The sequence below is a fragment of the Coregonus clupeaformis genome, unplaced genomic scaffold (assembly GCF_020615455.1).
Source record: "Coregonus clupeaformis isolate EN_2021a unplaced genomic scaffold, ASM2061545v1 scaf0703, whole genome shotgun sequence".
Lineage (NCBI taxonomy): Eukaryota > Metazoa > Chordata > Actinopteri > Salmoniformes > Salmonidae > Coregonus > Coregonus clupeaformis.
In genome coordinates this window covers 75,001-92,500 of record NW_025534158.1, presented here as the reverse complement: position 1 = coordinate 92,500, position 17,500 = coordinate 75,001, and the positions used below count along the sequence as shown (strand labels likewise).

General features: G+C 47.0%; 1 protein-coding gene across 2 annotated transcripts in view; it reads left to right on the top strand.

Moving 5' to 3' along the window:
* Positions 1-17,500, top strand: part of prom1b (prominin 1 b) — a 124,310-nt gene that overhangs the window by 93,622 nt on the left and 13,188 nt on the right. For both annotated transcript variants that reach the window (XM_045216402.1, XM_045216401.1), the window contains 3 exons: positions 9,996-10,049; positions 10,379-10,459; positions 12,415-12,483. In XM_045216402.1, the coding sequence (XP_045072337.1) occupies positions 9,996-10,049; positions 10,379-10,459; positions 12,415-12,483 (204 nt within the window). The remainder of the gene's footprint in view (positions 1-9,995; positions 10,050-10,378; positions 10,460-12,414; positions 12,484-17,500) is intronic.

Sequence of the window (17,500 nt, the reverse complement as noted above, 5' to 3'; positions counted from 1 at the left end):
TTACTTAAAACTGCATTGTTGGTTAAGGGCTTGTAAGTAAGCATTTCACTGTAAGGTCCACACCTGTTGTATTTGGTGCATGTGACAAATAACATTTGATTTGATTTGATATGTCTTGAGTTAATAAGTATTCAACCCCTTTGTTATGGTGGTTCAGGAGGAACAATTTGCTTAACAAGTCACATAATAAGTTTCATGGACTCACTATGTGTGCAATAATAGTGTTTAACATGATTTTTGAACGACTACCTCATCTCTGTTACCCCACACAATTACACTATATATACAAAAGTATGTGGACACCCCTTCAAATTAGTGGATTCGGCTATTTCAGCCACACCCGTTGCTGACAGGTGTATAAAATCGAGCACACAGCCATGCAATCTCCATAGACAAGCATTGGCAGTAGAATGTTTTTGTGAAGTGAAAACTTCTAGGAGCAACAACGGCTCAGCCGCGCAGTGGTAGGCCACACAAGCTCACAGAACGGGACCGCCGAGTGCTGAAGCGCGCAGCATAAACATCATCTGTTCTCGGTTGCAACACTCACTACCGAGTTCCAAACTGCCTCTGGAAGCAACGTCAGCACAAGAACTGTTCATCTGGAGCTTCATGAAATGGGTTTCCATGGCCGAGCAGCCGCACACAAGCCTAAGATCACCATGCGCAATGCCAAGCGTCGGCTGGAGTGGTGTAAGCTCGCCGCCATTGGACTCTGGAGCAGTGGAAACACGTTCTCTGGAGTGATGAATCACGCTTCACCGTCTGGCAGTCTGACGGACAAATCTGGGTTTGGCGGATGCAAGGAGAACGCTACCTGCCCAAATGCAAAGTGACAACTATAAAGTTTGGTGGAGGAGGAATAATGGTCTGGGGCTGTTTTTTCATGGTTCGGGCAAAGCCCCCTTAGTTCCAGTGAAGGGAAATCTTAACGATACAGCATACAATGACATTCTAGACGATTCTGTGCTTCCAACTTTGTGGCAACAGTTTGGGGAAGGCCCTTTCTTGTTTCAGCATGACAATGCCCCCGTGCACAAAGCGAGGTCCATACAGAAATGGTTTGTCGAGATCGGTGTGGAAGAACTTGTCTGGCCTGCACAGAGCCCTGCCCTCAACCCCATCGAACAACTTTGGGATGCATTGGAACGCCGACTTTGAGCCAGGCCTAATCGCCCAACATCAGTGCCCCGACCTCACTAATGCTCTTGTGGCTGAATGGAAGCAAGTCCCTGCAGCAATGTTCCAACATCTAGTGGAAAGTCTTCCCAGAAGAGTGGAGGCTGTTATAGCAGCAAAGGGGGGACCAACTCCATGCTAATGCCCATGATTTTGGAATGAGATGTTCGACGAGCAGGTGTCCACATACTTGTGGTAATGTGGTGTATCTGTAAGGTGTTATGTATGATATAATGTGATACCATTCTATAGCATTTATACTAGGCACTACTTTATGTTGTAACCGTGGAACCTAGAGCATTGATACTGATTGAGTACTGCGCCTGTGCATGAATGTTCTGTGCTTGAACTTTACTTTGAACGATAAAGTCATGTAAACGTTATCTCTGTTTCAAGTATCATTACTACTGTTTGTGTAGTCATAAGAACACAACATAAGCTCCATCGCGTCGAGCAGTGAATTTCAAGCACAGATTCCAACCACAAAAGACCAGGGAGGTTTTCCAATGCCTCGAGAAGGGCACCTATTGGTAGATGGGTAAAAATAAAAAAAAGCAGACATTGAATATCCCTTTGAGCATGGTTATGTTGTTAATTACACTTTGAATGGTGTATCAATACACCCAGTCCTCTCGAAGATACAGGCGTCCTTCCTAACTCAGTTGCCGGAGAGGAAGGGAAACCTTTCCACGATTTCACCATGAGGCCAATGGTCACTTTTATAGAGATTATTGGCTGTGATCGGAAAAAACTGAGGATGAATCAACAACATTTGCAATTACTCCACAATACTAATTGACAGAGTGAAAAGAAGGAAGACTGTACAGAATAACAATTTTCCAAAACGTGCATCCTGTTTGTAACATGGCACTAAAGTAATACTGCAAGAAATGTGGCAAAGCAATTAACTTTTTGTCCTGAATACAAAGTGTTTATGTTTGGGGAAAATCCAATACAACACATTACTGAGTATCACTCTCCATATGTTCAAGCATAGTGGTGGCTGCATCATGTTATGGGTATGCTTGTCATCATTAACGACGGGGAGTTTTTTTCAGGATAAAATAAACGTAATGGAGCTAAGCCCAGGCAAAATCCTAGAGGAAACCCTGGTTCATCTGCTTTCCTCCACCAGACACTGGGAGACTAGAGGAAACCCTGGTTCAGTCTGCTTTCCACCAGACACTGGGAGACTAGAGGAAACCCTGGTTCAGTCTGCTTTCCACCAGACACTGGGAGACTAGAGGAAACCCTGGTTCAGTCTGCTTTCCACCAGACACTGGGAGATGAATTCACCTTTCAGCAGGACAATAACTTAAAACAAAAGGTCAAATCTACACTGGAGTTGCTTATTAAGAAGACAGTGAATGTTCCTGAGTAGCAGAGTTACAGTTTTGACTTAAATGTACTTGAAAATCTATGGAAAGACCTGAAAATGGTTGTCTAGCAATGATCAACAACTAATTTGACAGAACTTGAAGAATTTTGAAAATTATAATGGGCAAATGTTGTACAATCCAGGTGTTCAAAGCTCTTAGAGACTTACCCAGAAAGACTCACAGCTGTAATCGCTGCCAAAGGTGCTTCTACAAAGTATTGACTCAGGGAGCTGAATACTTATGGAAATGAGATATTTCTGTATTTCATTTTCAATAAATTTACAAACATTGTTTTCACTTTGTCATTATGGGGTGTTGTGTATAGATGGGTGGAATCCATTTAGAATTCAGGCTGTCAACTAAATGTGTATACTTTCTGAAGGCACTGTGTGTGTGTGTGTATATATGTGTATATATATATATATATATATATATGTGTTGTAATACTCTGTGGTACTATGTGTGTGTTGTAATGTTGTTGTTCTGCACAACGTTGTGTATTTGTGTGAGAAAAATGAAATGGCGTGTGTGTGTGTGTGTGTAGTTATCATGGTGTGTGTAGTTATCATGGTGTGTGTGTAGTTATCATGGTGTGTGTAGTTATCATGGTGTGTGTGTGTAGTTATCATGGTGTGTGTAGTTATCATGGTGTGTGTGTGTAGTTATCGTGGTGTGTGTAGTTATCATGGTGTGTGTGTGTAGTTATCGTGGTGTGTGTAGTTATCATGGTGTGTGTGTGTAGTTATCATGGTGTGTGTGTAGTTATCGTGGTGTGTGTAGTTATCATGGTGTGTGTGTGTAGTTATCATGGTGTGTGTGTGTAGTTATCGTGGTGTGTGTAGTTATCATGGTGTGTGTGTGTAGTTATCATGGTGTGTGTGTGTAGTTATCATGGTGTGTGTGTGTAGTTATCATGGTGTGTGTGTGTGTAGTTATCATGGTGTGTGTGTGTAGTTATCATGTGTGTGTGTGTAGTTATCATGGTGTGTGTGTAGTTATCATGGTGTGTGTGTAGTTATCATGGTGTGTGTGTGTAGTTATCATGGTGTGTGTGTGTAGTTATCATGGTGTGTGTGTGTTAGTTATCATGGTGTGTAGTATCATGGTGTGTGTGTAGTTATCATGGTGTGTGTTTAGTTATCTGGTGTGTTGTGTGTGTAGTTATCATGGTGTGTGTGTGTAGTTATCATGGTGTGTGTGTGTAGTTATCATGGTGTGTGTAGTTATCATGGTGTGTGTTAGTTATCATGGTGTGTGTGTGTAGTTATCATGGTGTGTGTAGTTATCATGGTGTGTGTAGTTATCGTGGTGTGTGTAGTTATCATGGTGTGTGTGTAGTTATCATGGTGTGTGTGTGTAGTTATCATGGTGTGTGTAGTTATCATGGTGTGTGTAGTTATCATGGTGTGTGTTAGTTATCATGGTGTGTGTAGTTATCATGGTGTGTGTGTGTTTTAGTTATCATGGTGTGTAGTTATCATGGTGTGTGTATGTTATCATGGTGTGTGTGTTAGTTATCATGTGTGTTGTGTAGTTATCATGTGTGTGTAGTTATCATGGTGTGTGTGTAGTTATCATGGTGTGTGTGTAGTTATCATGGTGTGTTAGTTATCATGGTGTGTGTAGTTATCATGGTGTGTGTGTGTAGTTATCATGGTGTGTGTAGTTATCATGGTGTGTGTGTAGTTATCATGGTGTGTGTGTAGTTATCATGGTGTGTGTAGTTATCATGGTGTGTGTGTAGTTATCATGGTGTGTGTAGTTATCATGGTGTGTGTGTGTAGTTATCATGGTGTGTGTAGTTATCATGGTGTGTGTAGTTATCATGGTGTGTGTGTAGTTATCATGGTGTGTGTAGTTATCATGGTGTGTGTGTGTAGTTATCATGGTGTGTGTAGTTATCATGGTGTGTGTGTGTAGTTATCATGGTGTGTGTGTAGTTATCATGGTGTGTGTAGTTATCATGGTGTGTGTAGTTATCATGGTGTGTGTGTGTAGTTATCATGGTGTGTGTGTGGTTATCATGGTGTGTGTAGTTATCATGGTGTGTGTAGTTATCATGGTGTGTGTGTAGTTATCATGGTGTGTGTGTAGTTATCATGGTGTGTGTAGTTATCATGGTGTGTGTAGTTATCATGGTGTGTGTAGTTATCATGGTGTGTGTGTAGTTATCATGGTGTGTGTGTGTGTAGTTATCATGGTGTGTGTAGTTATCATGGTGTGTGTGTGTAGTTATCATGGTGTGTGTAGTTATCATGGTGTGTGTGTGGTTATCATGGTGTGTGTGTAGTTATCATGGTGTGTGTGTGGTTATCATGGTGTGTGTAGTTATCATGGTGTGTGTGTGGTTAGGTTATTATCGTTTTGTGTTTTTATAATCATTTTATTTGTATTAACTTTTTTCATTGTAGTTATATAAAAATATTTCAATTTCGTTTTTATATAATTTAGTTTCAGTTTTGGTGTTAGGGACAGAAAGCCAGCAGGGGAGGCTAGGAGCATTTTCTTTGGAGGGGGTTAGGATGTCACTTCTTGCCACTAGGGGGCAGTAATACATAAGGTGATGGTCAGATCATAGGTTAGGTTAGATTTAATTGATAAAGTAAATCTCAATGGATTTATAATGAATAGCACTGAGACTGGTGAAACACATATGGTGGAAGGAAACTATCTCTCGCTCATGTTTACACCAATCCAATGCTTCTCAACTTTAGTAGAACATGTAAGAAGAATCAAGATAGCTGTAGAGATAGACCTAGACCCATCTGAAACATGACCTTGTCCTGGCAGCATTTACCATCCAGATTCAGTAACTAGACCCATCTGAAACATGACCTTGTCCTGGCAGCATTTACCATCCAGATTCAGTAACTAGACCTATCTGAAACATGGCCTTGTCCTGGCAGCATTTACCATCCAGATTCAGTAACTAGACCTATCTGAAACATGACCTTGTCCTGGCAGCATTTACCATCCAGATTCAGTAACTAGACCTATCTGAAACATGGCCTTCTCCTGGTAGCATTTACCCACCAGACTCAGTAACTAGACCTATCTGAAACATGGCCTTGTCCTGGCAGCATTTACCATCCAGATTCAGTAACTAGGCCTATCTGAAACATGGCCTTGTCCTGGCAGCATTTACCATCCAGATTCAGTAACTAGACCTATCTGAAACATGGCCTTGTCCTGGCAGCATTTACCATCCAGATTCAGTAACTAGACCTATCTGAAACATGGCCTTCTCCTGGCAGCATTTACCATCCAGATTCAGTAACTAGACCTATCTGAAACATGGCCTTGTCCTGGCAGCATTTACCATCCAGATTCAGTAACTAGACCTATCTGAAACATGGCCTTGTCCTGGCAGCATTTACCATCCAGATTCAGTAACTAGACCTATCTGAAACATGGCCTTGTCCTGGCAGCATTTACCATCCAGATTCAGTAACTAGACCTATCTGAAACATGGCCTTCTCCTGGCAGCATTTACCATCCAGATTCAGTAACTAGACCTATCTGAAACATGGCCTTGTCCTGGCAGCATTTACCATCCAGATTCAGTAACTAGACCTATCTGAAACATGACCTTGTCCTGGTAGCATTTACCATCCAGATTCAGTAACTAGACCTATCTGAAACATGGCCTTGTCCTGGCAGCATTTACCCACCAGACTCAGTAACTAGACCTATCTGAAACATGGCCTTGTCCTGGCAGCATTTACCATCCAGATTCAGTAACTAGACCTATCTGAAACATGGCCTTGTCCTGGCAGCATTTACCATCCAGATTCAGTAACTAGACCTATCTGAAACATGGCCTTCTCCTGGCAGCATTTACCATCCAGATTCAGTAACTAGACCTATCTGAAACATGGCCTTCTCCTGGTAGCATTTACCCACCAGACTCAGTAACTAGACCTATCTGAAACATGGCCTTGTCCTGGCAGCATTTACCATCCAGATTCAGTAACTAGACCTATCTGAAACATGGCCTTGTCCTGGCAGCATTTACCATCCAGATTCAGTAACTAGACCTATCTGAAACATGGCCTTGTCCTGGCAGCATTTACCATCCAGATTCAGTAACTAGACCTATCTGAAACATGACCTTGTCCTGGCAGCATTTACCATCCAGATTCAGTAACTAGACCTATCTGAAACATGGCCTTGTCCTGGCAGCATTTATCCACCAGACTCAGTAACTAGACCTATCTGAAACATGGCCTTGTCCTGGTAGCATTTACCCACCAGACTCAGTAACTAGACCTATCTGAAACATGGCCTTGTCCTGGCAGCATTTACCATCCAGATTCAGTAACTAGACCTATCTGAAACATGGCCTTGTCCTGGCAGCATTTACCATCCAGATTCAGTAACTAGACCTATCTGAAACATGGCCTTGTCCTGGCAGCATTTACCATCCAGATTCAGTAACTAGACCTATCTGAAACATGACCTTGTCCTGGCAGCATTTACCATCCAGATTCAGTAACTAGACCTATCTGAAACATGGCCTTGTCCTGGCAGCATTTACCATCCAGATTCAGTAACTAGACCTATCTGAAACATGGCCTTGTCCTGGTAGCATTTACCCACCAGATTCAGTAACTAGACCTATCTGAAACATGGCCTTCTCCTGGCAGCATTTACCATCCAGATTCAGAAACTAGACCTATGTGAAACATGGCCTTCTCCTGGCAGCATTTACCATCCAGATTCAGTAACTAGACCTATCTGAAACATGACCTTCTCCTGGCAGCATTTACCATCCAGATTCAGTAACTAGACCTATCTGAAACATGGCCTTCTCCTGGTAGCATTTACCCACCAGACTCAGTAACTAGACCTATGTGAAACATGGCCTTGTCCTGGCAGCATTTACCATCCAGATTCAGTAACTAGACCTATCTGAAACATGACCTTCTCCTGGCAGCATTTACCATCCAGATTCAGTAACTAGACCTATCTGAAACATGGCCTTCTCCTGGTAGCATTTACCCACCAGACTCAGTAACTAGACCTATCTGAAACATGGCCTTCTCCTGGCAGCATTTACCATCCAGATTCAGTAACTAGACCTATCTGAAACATGGCCTTCTCCTGGCAGCATTTACCATCCAGATTCAGTAACTAGACCTATCTGAAACATGGCCTTCTCCTGGCAGCATTTACCATCCAGATTCAGTAACTAGACCTATCTGAAACATGGCCTTGTCCTGGCAGCATTTACCATCCAGATTCAGTAACTAGACCTATCTGAAACATGGCCTTCTCCTGGCAGCATTTATCCACCAGATTCAGTAACTAGACCTATCTGAAACATGGCCTTGTCCTGGCAGCATTTACCCACCAGATTCAGTAACTAGACCTATCTGAAACATGGCCTTCTCCTGGCAGCATTTACCCACCAGATTCAGTAACTAGACCTATCTGAAACATGGCCTTGTCCTGGCAGCATTTACCATCCAGATTCAGTAACTAGACCTATCTGAAACATGGCCTTGTCCTGGCAGCATTTATCCACCAGACTCAGTAACTAGACCTATCTGAAACATGGCCTTGTCCTGGTAGCATTTACCCACCAGATTCAGTAACTAGACCTATCTGAAACATGGCCTTGTCCTGGCAGCATTTACCATCCAGATTCAGTAACTAGACCTATCTGAAACATGGCTTTGTCCTGGCAGCATTTATCCACCAGACTCAGTAACTAGACCTATCTGAAACATGGCCTTGTCCTGGTAGCATTTACCCACCAGATTCAGTAACTAGACCTATCTGAAACATGGCCTTGTCCTGGCAGCATTTACCATCCAGATTCAGTAACTAGACCTATCTGAAACATGACCTTGTCCTGGTAGCATTTACCATCCAGATTCAGTAACTAGACCTATCTGAAACATGGCCTTCTCCTGGCAGCATTTATCCACCAGACTCAGTAACTAGACCTATCTGAAACATGGCCTTGTCCTGGTAGCATTTACCCACCAGATTCAGTAACTAGACCTATCTGAAACATGGCCTTGTCCTGGCAGCATTTACCATCCAGATTCAGTAACTAGACCTATCTGAAACATGGCCTTGTCCTGGCAGCATTTATCCACCAGACTCAGTAACTAGACCTATCTGAAACATGGCCTTGTCCTGGTAGCATTTACCCACCAGATTCAGTAACTAGACCTATCTGAAACATGGCCTTGTCCTGGCAGCATTTACCATCCAGATTCAGTAACTAGACCTATCTGAAACATGGCCTTGTCCTGGCAGCATTTACCATCCAGATTCAGTAACTAGACCTATCTGAAACATGACCTTGTCCTGGTAGCATTTACCATCCAGATTCAGTAACTAGACCTATCTGAAACATGGCCTTCTCCTGGCAGCATTTATCCACCAGACTCAGTAACTAGACCTATCTGAAACATGGCCCTTGTCCTGGTAGCATTTACCCACCAGATTCAGTAACTAGACCTATCTGAAACATGGCCTTGTCCTGGCAGCATTTACCATCCAGATTCAGTAACTAGACCTATCTGAAACATGGCCTTGTCCTGGCAGCATTTATCCACCAGACTCAGTAACTAGACCTATCTGAAACATGGCCTTGTCCTGGTAGCATTTACCCACCAGATTCAGTAACTAGACCTATCTGAAACATGGCCTTGTCCTTGGCAGCATTTACCATCCAGACTCAGTAACTAGACCTATCTGAAACATGGCCTTGTCCTGGCAGCATTTACCATCCAGATTCAGTAACTAGACCTATCTGAAACATGGCCTTCTCCTGGCAGCATTTACCATCCAGATTCAGTAACTAGACCTATCTGAAACATGGCCTTCTCCTGGCAGCATTTACCATCCAGATTCAGTAACTAGACCTATCTGAAACATGACCTTGTCCTGTAGCATTTACCATCCAGATTCAGTAACTAGACCTATCTGAAACATGGCCTTGTCCTGGCAGCATTTATCCATCCAGACTCAGTAACTAGACCTATCTGAAACATGGCCTTGTCCTGGCAGCATTTACCATCCAGATTCAGTAACTAGACCTATCTGAAACATGGCCTTCTCCTGGCAGCATTTACCATCCAGATTCAGTAACTAGACCTATCTGAAACATGGCCTTCTCTCTGGCAGCATTTACCATCCAGATTCAGTAACTAGACCTATCTGAAACATGACCTTGTCCTGGTAGCATTTACCATCCAGATTCAGTAACTAGACCTATCTGAAACATGGCCTTCTCCTGGCAGCATTTACCATCCAGATTCAGTAACTAGACCTATCTGAAACATGGCCTTCTCCTGGCAGCATTTACCATCCAGATTCAGTAACTAGACCTATCTGAAACATGACCTTGTCCTGGTAGCATTTACCATCCAGATTCAGTAACTAGACCTATCTGAAACATGGCCTTGTCCTCTCTTCCAGAGCTCCCTGAGCCAGAGCATCCGGCTACTGCAGAGGACAGCCAAGGAACTACCAGTGAGGACACACACACACACACACACACACACACACACACACACACACACACACACACACACACACACACACACACACACACACACACACACACACACACACACACACACACACGCACGCACGTACGCACGCACGTCACACGCACACACACACCAACACGCACGCACGCACGCACACACACACACACACACGGACACAGACACACACACACACACACACACACACACACACACACACACACACACCACACACACACACACACACACACACACAAACACACGCACACACACACACAAAGACACACACAGACTTACTCCCTTTTCTCTCAGGTGAAGGTGACTGACGTCCTTAGTGCCATCGACGCAGCAGAGTACCTCATCACACACAACGCATCACACGTGGTAAAACAGGTAAACACACTCACCACACACACACACACACACACACACACACACACACACACACACACACACACCCACCCACTCTAACCATCCTCCCATTGTCCTCCAGGAGACAGATGTGTACACCCCCTCCCCACCCACTCTAACCATCCTCCCCCCCACCCACTCTAACCATCCTCCCACCCACCCACTCTAACCATCCTCCCACCCACCCACTCTAACCATCCCCCCACCCACCCACTCTAACCATCCTCCCCCCCACCCACCCACCCACTCTCTAACCATCCTCCCCACCCACCCCCCACTCTAACCATCCTCCCACCCACTCTAACCATCCTCCCACCCACCCACCCACCCACCCACTCTAACCATCCTCCCACCCACCCACTCTAACCATCCTCCCACCCACTCTAACCATCCTCCCACCCACCCACCCACCCACCCACTCTAACCATCCTCCCACCCCATCCCTCACCCACTCTAACCATCCTCCCACCCACCCACTCTAACCATCCTCCCACCCACCCACTCTAACCATCCTCCCACCCACCCACTCTAACCATCCTCCCACCCACCCACTCTAACCACCCCCCACCCACCCACTCTAACCATCCTCCCACCCACCCACTCTAACCATCCTCCCACCCACCCACTCTAACCATCCTCCCACCCACCCACTCTAACCATCCTCCCACCCACCCACTCTAACCATCCTCCCATCCACCCACTCTAACCATCCTCCCACCCACCCACTCTAACCATCCTCCCATCCACCCACTCTAACCACCCTCCCACCCACCCACTCTAACCATCCTCCCACCCCCCCACCCCCCCCCCACTCTAACCATCCTCCCACCCACCCACTCTAACCATCCTCCCACCCACCCACTCTAACCATCCTCCCACCCACCCACTCTAACCATCCTCCCACCCACCCACTCTAACCATCCTCCCACCCACCCACTCTAACCACCCCCCACCCACCCACTCTAACCATCCTCCCACCCACCCACTCTAACCATCCTCCCATTGTCCTGCAGGAGACAGATGTGTACACCCCCATCCTCCCACCCACCCACTCTAACCACCCCCCCACCCACCCACTCTAACCATCCTCCCACCCACCCACTCTAACCACCCCCCACCCACCCACTCTAACCATCCTCCCACCCACCCACTCTAACCATCCTCCCACCCACCCACTCTAACCATCCTCCCACCCACCCACTCTAACCATCCTCCCACCCACCCACTCTAACCATCCTCCCACCCACCCACTCTAACCATCCTCCCACCCACCCACTCTAACCATCCTCCCACCCCCACCCACTCTAACCATCCTCCCACCCCCCACCCACCCACTCTAACCATCCTCCCATCCACCCACTCTAACCATCCTCCCACCCACCCACTCTAACCATCCTCCCACCCACCCACTCTAACCATCCCTCCCCACCCACTCCTAACCGTCATCACCCACCCACTCTATTGTCTATCACCCACCCACTCTAACCATCCTCCCACCCACCCACTCTAACCATCCTCCCTTACCACTCTAACCATCCTCCACCACTCTAACCATATCCACCCCACCTCTGTCATCCTCCACCCACCCTCTATCATCCCACTCCACCACCCACTCTATTAATCCTCCACCACCCACTCTAACCATCCTCCCACCCACCCACTCTAACCATCCTCCCACCCACCCACTCTAACCATCCTCCCACCCACCCATCTAACCATCCTCCCACCCACCCACTCTAACCATCCTCCCACCCACCCACTCTAACCATCCTCCCACCCACCCACTCTAACCATCCTCCCACCCACCCACTCTAACCATCCTCCCACCCACCCACTCTAACCATCCTCCCACCCACCCACTCTAACCATCCTCCCACCCACCCACTCTAACCATCCTCCCATCCACCCACTCTAACCATCTTCCCACTGTCCTGCAGGAGACTGATGTGTACATGCGGAGCCTGGTTGGATACTTCAGACAGTACACTGACTGGGTCAAAAACTCTGTAAGTTATCAAGTTAGTTATATACTGTGTATATATATAGTACCAGTATATATATATATATATATATATATATATATATATATATATATGTATGTATATATGTATATGTATATATTTTTCTCTTTCCTCCTATGTTGCTATGTAACAGTCATGATTTAACAGTCATGTTGTTGGAAATGAATCCACATAATATACACTGAACTCAAATATAAACGCAACATGTAAAGTGTTGGTCCCATGTTTCATGAGCTGAAATAAAAGATCCCCGAAATTTTCCATATGCACAAAAAAGCTTATTTCTTTCAAATGTTGCGCACAAATGTGTTTACATCCCTGTTAATGAGCATTTCTCCTTTGCCAAGATAATCCATCCACCTGACAGGTGTGGCATATCAAGAAGCTGATTAAACAGCATGATCATTACACAGGTGCACCTTGTGCTGGGGACAATAAAAGGCCACTCTAAAATGTGCAGTTTTGTCACACAACACAATGCCATAGATGTCTCAAGTTTTCAGGGAGCGTGCAATTGGCATGCTGACTGCAGGAATGTCCACCAGAGCTGTTGCCAGAGCACAATTGCATTTTATCATCGGCAATTTGAATGCACAGAGATATCGTGACGAGATCCTGAGGCCCATTGTTGTGCCATTCATCAGGTGCCATCACCTCATGTTTCAGCATGATAATGCACGGCCCCATGTCGCAAAGATCTGGACACAATTCCTGGAAGCTGAAAATGTCCCAGTTCTTCCATGGCCTGCCTACTCATCAGATGTCACCCATTGAGGAAGTTTGGGATGCTCTGGATCGACGTGTACGACAGCGTGTTCCAGTTCCCACCAATATCCAGCAACTTCACACACCCATTGAAGAGGTGGGACAATATTTCCACAGGTCACAATCAACAGCCTGATCAACTCTATGTGAAGGAGATGTGTCGCGCTGCATAATGATGGTCACACCAGATACTGACTGGTTTTCTGATCCACGCCCCTACCTTAAGGTATCTGTGACCAACAGATGCATATCTGTATTCCCAGTCAAGATTAGGGCCTAATGAATTTATTTCAATTGACTGATTTCCTAATATGAACTGTATCTCATTAAAATCTTTGAAATTGTTGCATGTTGCGTTTATATATATATTTTTATATAAATATACACTGAGTGTACAAACATTAAGGACACCTGCTCTTTCCATGACATAGACTGACCAGGTGAATCCAGGTGAAAGCTTTGATCCCTTATTAATGTCACTTGTTAAATCCACTTTAATCAGTGTAGATGAAGGGGAGGAGACAGGTTCAAGAAGGATTTTTAAGCCTTGAGACATGGATTGTGTATGTGTGCCATTCAGAAGGTGAATGGGCAAGACAAAAGATGTAAGTGCCTTTGAACGGGGTATGGTAGTAGGTGCCAGGCGCACCGGTTTGTGTCAAGAACTGCAACGCTGCTGGGTTTCTCACGCTCAACAGTTTCCCGTGTGTATCAATAACGGTCCACCACCCAAAGGACATCCAGCCAACTTGACAGAACTGTGGGAAGCATTGGAGTCAACATGGGCCAGCATCCCTGTGGAACGCTTTCGACACCTTGTAGAATCCATGCCTTGACGAATCGAGGCGGTTCTGAGGGCAACTCAATATTAGGGAAGGTTTTCTTAATGTTAGTATACTCAGTGTATGTATTTATTTATATTTATTAATGATCAGTTATCTTAATATAATGTTACAATTTTTAAAGTGAACCTCTCTTTGGTCATCAATGTGATTTAATCTGTTTAACTGTTTAACTGTTTGGAGGGTCACTGAACTGTCACTGCAACACTAAACAGGTTAACTGAACTGTCATTGTTACTATAGGTCAGTGTTTTCCTCCAGTACCTTACCTCCAGTCAGTCCTAACCTCTCCTCCAGTACCTGATGTCCTAACCTCTCCTCCAGTACCTCCAGTCCTAACCTCTCCTCCAGTACCTCTAGTCCTAACCTCTCCTCCAGTACCTCTAGTCCTAACCTCTCCTCCAGTACCTCCAGTCCTAACCTCTCCTCCAGTACCTCCAGTCCTAACCTCTCCTCCAGTACCTCCAGTCCTAACCTCTCCTCCAGTACCTCCAGTCCTAACCTCTCCTCCAGGACCTCCAGTCCTAACCTCTCCTCCAGTACCTCCAGTCCTAACCTCTCCTCCAGGACCTCCAGTCCTAACCTCTCCTCCAGGACCTCCAGTCCTAACCTCTCCTCCAGTACCTCCAGTCCTAACCTCTCCTCCAGTACCTCCAGTCCTAACCTCTCCTCCAGTACCTCCAGTCCTAACCTCTCCGTCTCTCCAGTCCCAGTCCTAACCTCTCCTCCAGTACCTCCAGTCCTAACCTCTCCTCCAGTACCTCCAGTCCTAACCTCTCCTCCAGTACCTCCAGTCCTAACCTCTCCTCCAGTACCTCCAGTCCTAACCTCTCCTCCAGTACCTCCAGTCCTAACCTCTCCTCCAGTACTCCAGTCCTAACCTCTCCTCCAGTACCTCTCAGTCCTAACCTCTCCTCCAGTACCTCCAGTCCTAACCTCTCCTCCAGTACCTCCAGTCCTAACCTCTCCTCCAGTACCTCCAGTCCTAACCTCTCCTCCAGTACCTCCAGTCCTAACCTCTCCTCCAGTACCTCCAGTCCTAACCTCTCCTCCAGTACCTCCAGTCCTAACCTCTCCTCCAGTACCTCCAGTCCTAACCTCTCCTCCAGTACCTCCAGTCCTAACCTCTCCTCCAGTACCTCCAGTCCTAACCTCTCCTCCAGTACCTCCAGTCCTAACCTCTCCTCCAGTACCTCCAGTCCTAACCTCTCCTCCAGTACCTCCAGTCCTAACCTCTCCTCCAGTACCTCCAGTCCTAACCTCTCCTCCAGTACCTCCAGTCCTAACCTCTCCTCCAGTACCTCCCAGTCCTAACCTCTCCTCCAGTACCTCCAGTCCTAACCTCTCCTCCAGTACCTCCAGTCCTAACCTCTCCTCCAGTACCTCCAGTCCTAACCTCTCCTCCAGTACCTCCAGTCTCTAACCTCTCCTCCAGTACCTCCAGTCCTAACCTCTCCTCCAGTACCTCCAGTCAGTCCTAACCTCTCCTCCAGTACCTCCAGTCCTAACCTCTCCTCCAGTACCTCCAGTCCTAACCTCTCCTCCAGTACCTCCAGTCCTAACCTCTCCTCCAGTACCTCCAGTCCTAACCTCTCCTCCAGTACCTCCAGTCCTAACCTCTCCTCCAGTACCTCCAGTCAGTCCTAACCTCTCCTCCAGTACCTCCAGTCCTAACCTCTCCTCCAGTACCTCCAGTCTCCTAACCTCTCCTCCAGTACCTCCAGTCCTAACCTCTCCTCCAGTACCTCCAGTCCTAACCTCTCCTCCAGTACCTCCAGTCCTAACCTCTCCTCCAGTACCTCCAGTCCTAACCTCTCCTCCAGTACCTCCAGTCAGTCCTAACCTCTCCTCCAGTACCTCCAGTCCTAACCTCTCCTCCAGTACCTCCAGTCCTAACCTCTCCTCCAGTACCTCCAGTCCTAACCTCTCCTCCCTCCAGTCCTAACCTCTCCTCCAGTACCTCCAGTCCTAACCTCTCCTCCAGTACCTCCAGTCAGTCCTAACCTCTCCTCCAGTACCTCCAGTCCTAACCTCTCCTCCAGTACCTCCAGTCCTAACCTCTCCTCCAGTACCTCCAGTCCTAACCTCTCCTCCAGTACCTCCAGTCCTAACCTCTCCTCCAGTCCCTCCAGTCCTAACCTCTCCTCCAGGACCTCCAGTCCTAACCTCTCCTCCAGTACCTCCAGTCAGTCCTAACCTCTCCTCCAGTACCTCCAGTCCTAACCTCTCCTCCAGTACCTCCAGTCCTAACCTCTCCTCCAGTACCTCCAGTCCTAACCTCTCCTCCAGTCAGTCCTAACCTCTCCTCCAGTACCTCCAGTCCTAACCTCTCCTCCAGTACCTCCAGTCCTAACCTCTCCTCCAGTACCTCCAGTCCTAACCTCTCCTCCAGTACCTCCAGTCCTAACCTCTCCTCCAGTACCTCCAGTCCTAACCTCTCCTCCAGTACCTCCAGTCTCCTAACCTCTCCTCCAGTACCTCCAGTCGTCCTAACCTCTCCTCCAGTACCTCCAGTCCTAACCTCTCCTCCAGTACCTCCAGTCCTAACCTCTCCTCCAGTACCTCCAGTCAGTCCTAACCTCTCCTCCAGTACCTCCAGTCCTAACCTCTCCTCCAGTACCTCCAGTCAGTCCTAACCTCTCCTCCAGTACCTCCAGTCAGTCCTAACCTCTCCTCCAGTACCTCCAGTCCTAACCTCTCCTCCAGTACCTCCAGTCCTAACCTCTCCTCCAGTACCTCCAGTCCTAACCTCTCCTCCAGTACCTCCAGTCCTAACCTCTCCTCCAGTACCTCCAGTCCTAACCTCTCCTCCAGTCCCTCCAGTCCTAACCTCTCCTCCAGTACCTCCAGTCCTAACCTCTCCTCCAGTACCTCCAGTCCTAACCTCTCCTCCAGTACCTCCAGTCCTAACCTCTCCTCCAGGACCTCCAGTCCTAACCTCTCCTCCAGTACCTCCAGTCCTAACCTCTCCTCCAGTATCTCCAGTCAGTCCTAACCTCTCCTCCAGTACCTCCAGTCAGTCCTAACCTCTCCTCCAGTACCTCCAGTCCTAACCTCTCCTCCAGTACCTCCAGTCCTAACCTCTCCTCCAGTACCTCCAGTCCTAACCTCTCCTCCAGTCCCTCCAGTCCTAACCTCTCCTCCAGTACCTCCAGTCCTAACCTCTCCTCCAGTACCTCCAGTCCTAACCTCTCCTCCAGTACCTCCAGTCCTAACCTCTCCTCCAGTACCTCCAGTCCTAACCTCTCCTCCAGTACCTCCAGTCCTAACCTCTCCTCCAGTACCTCCAGTCCTAACCTCTCCTCCAGTCAGTCCTAACCTCTCCTCCAGTACCTCCAGTCCTAACCTCTCCTCCAGTACCTCCAGTCCTAACCTCTCCTCCAGTACCTCCAGTC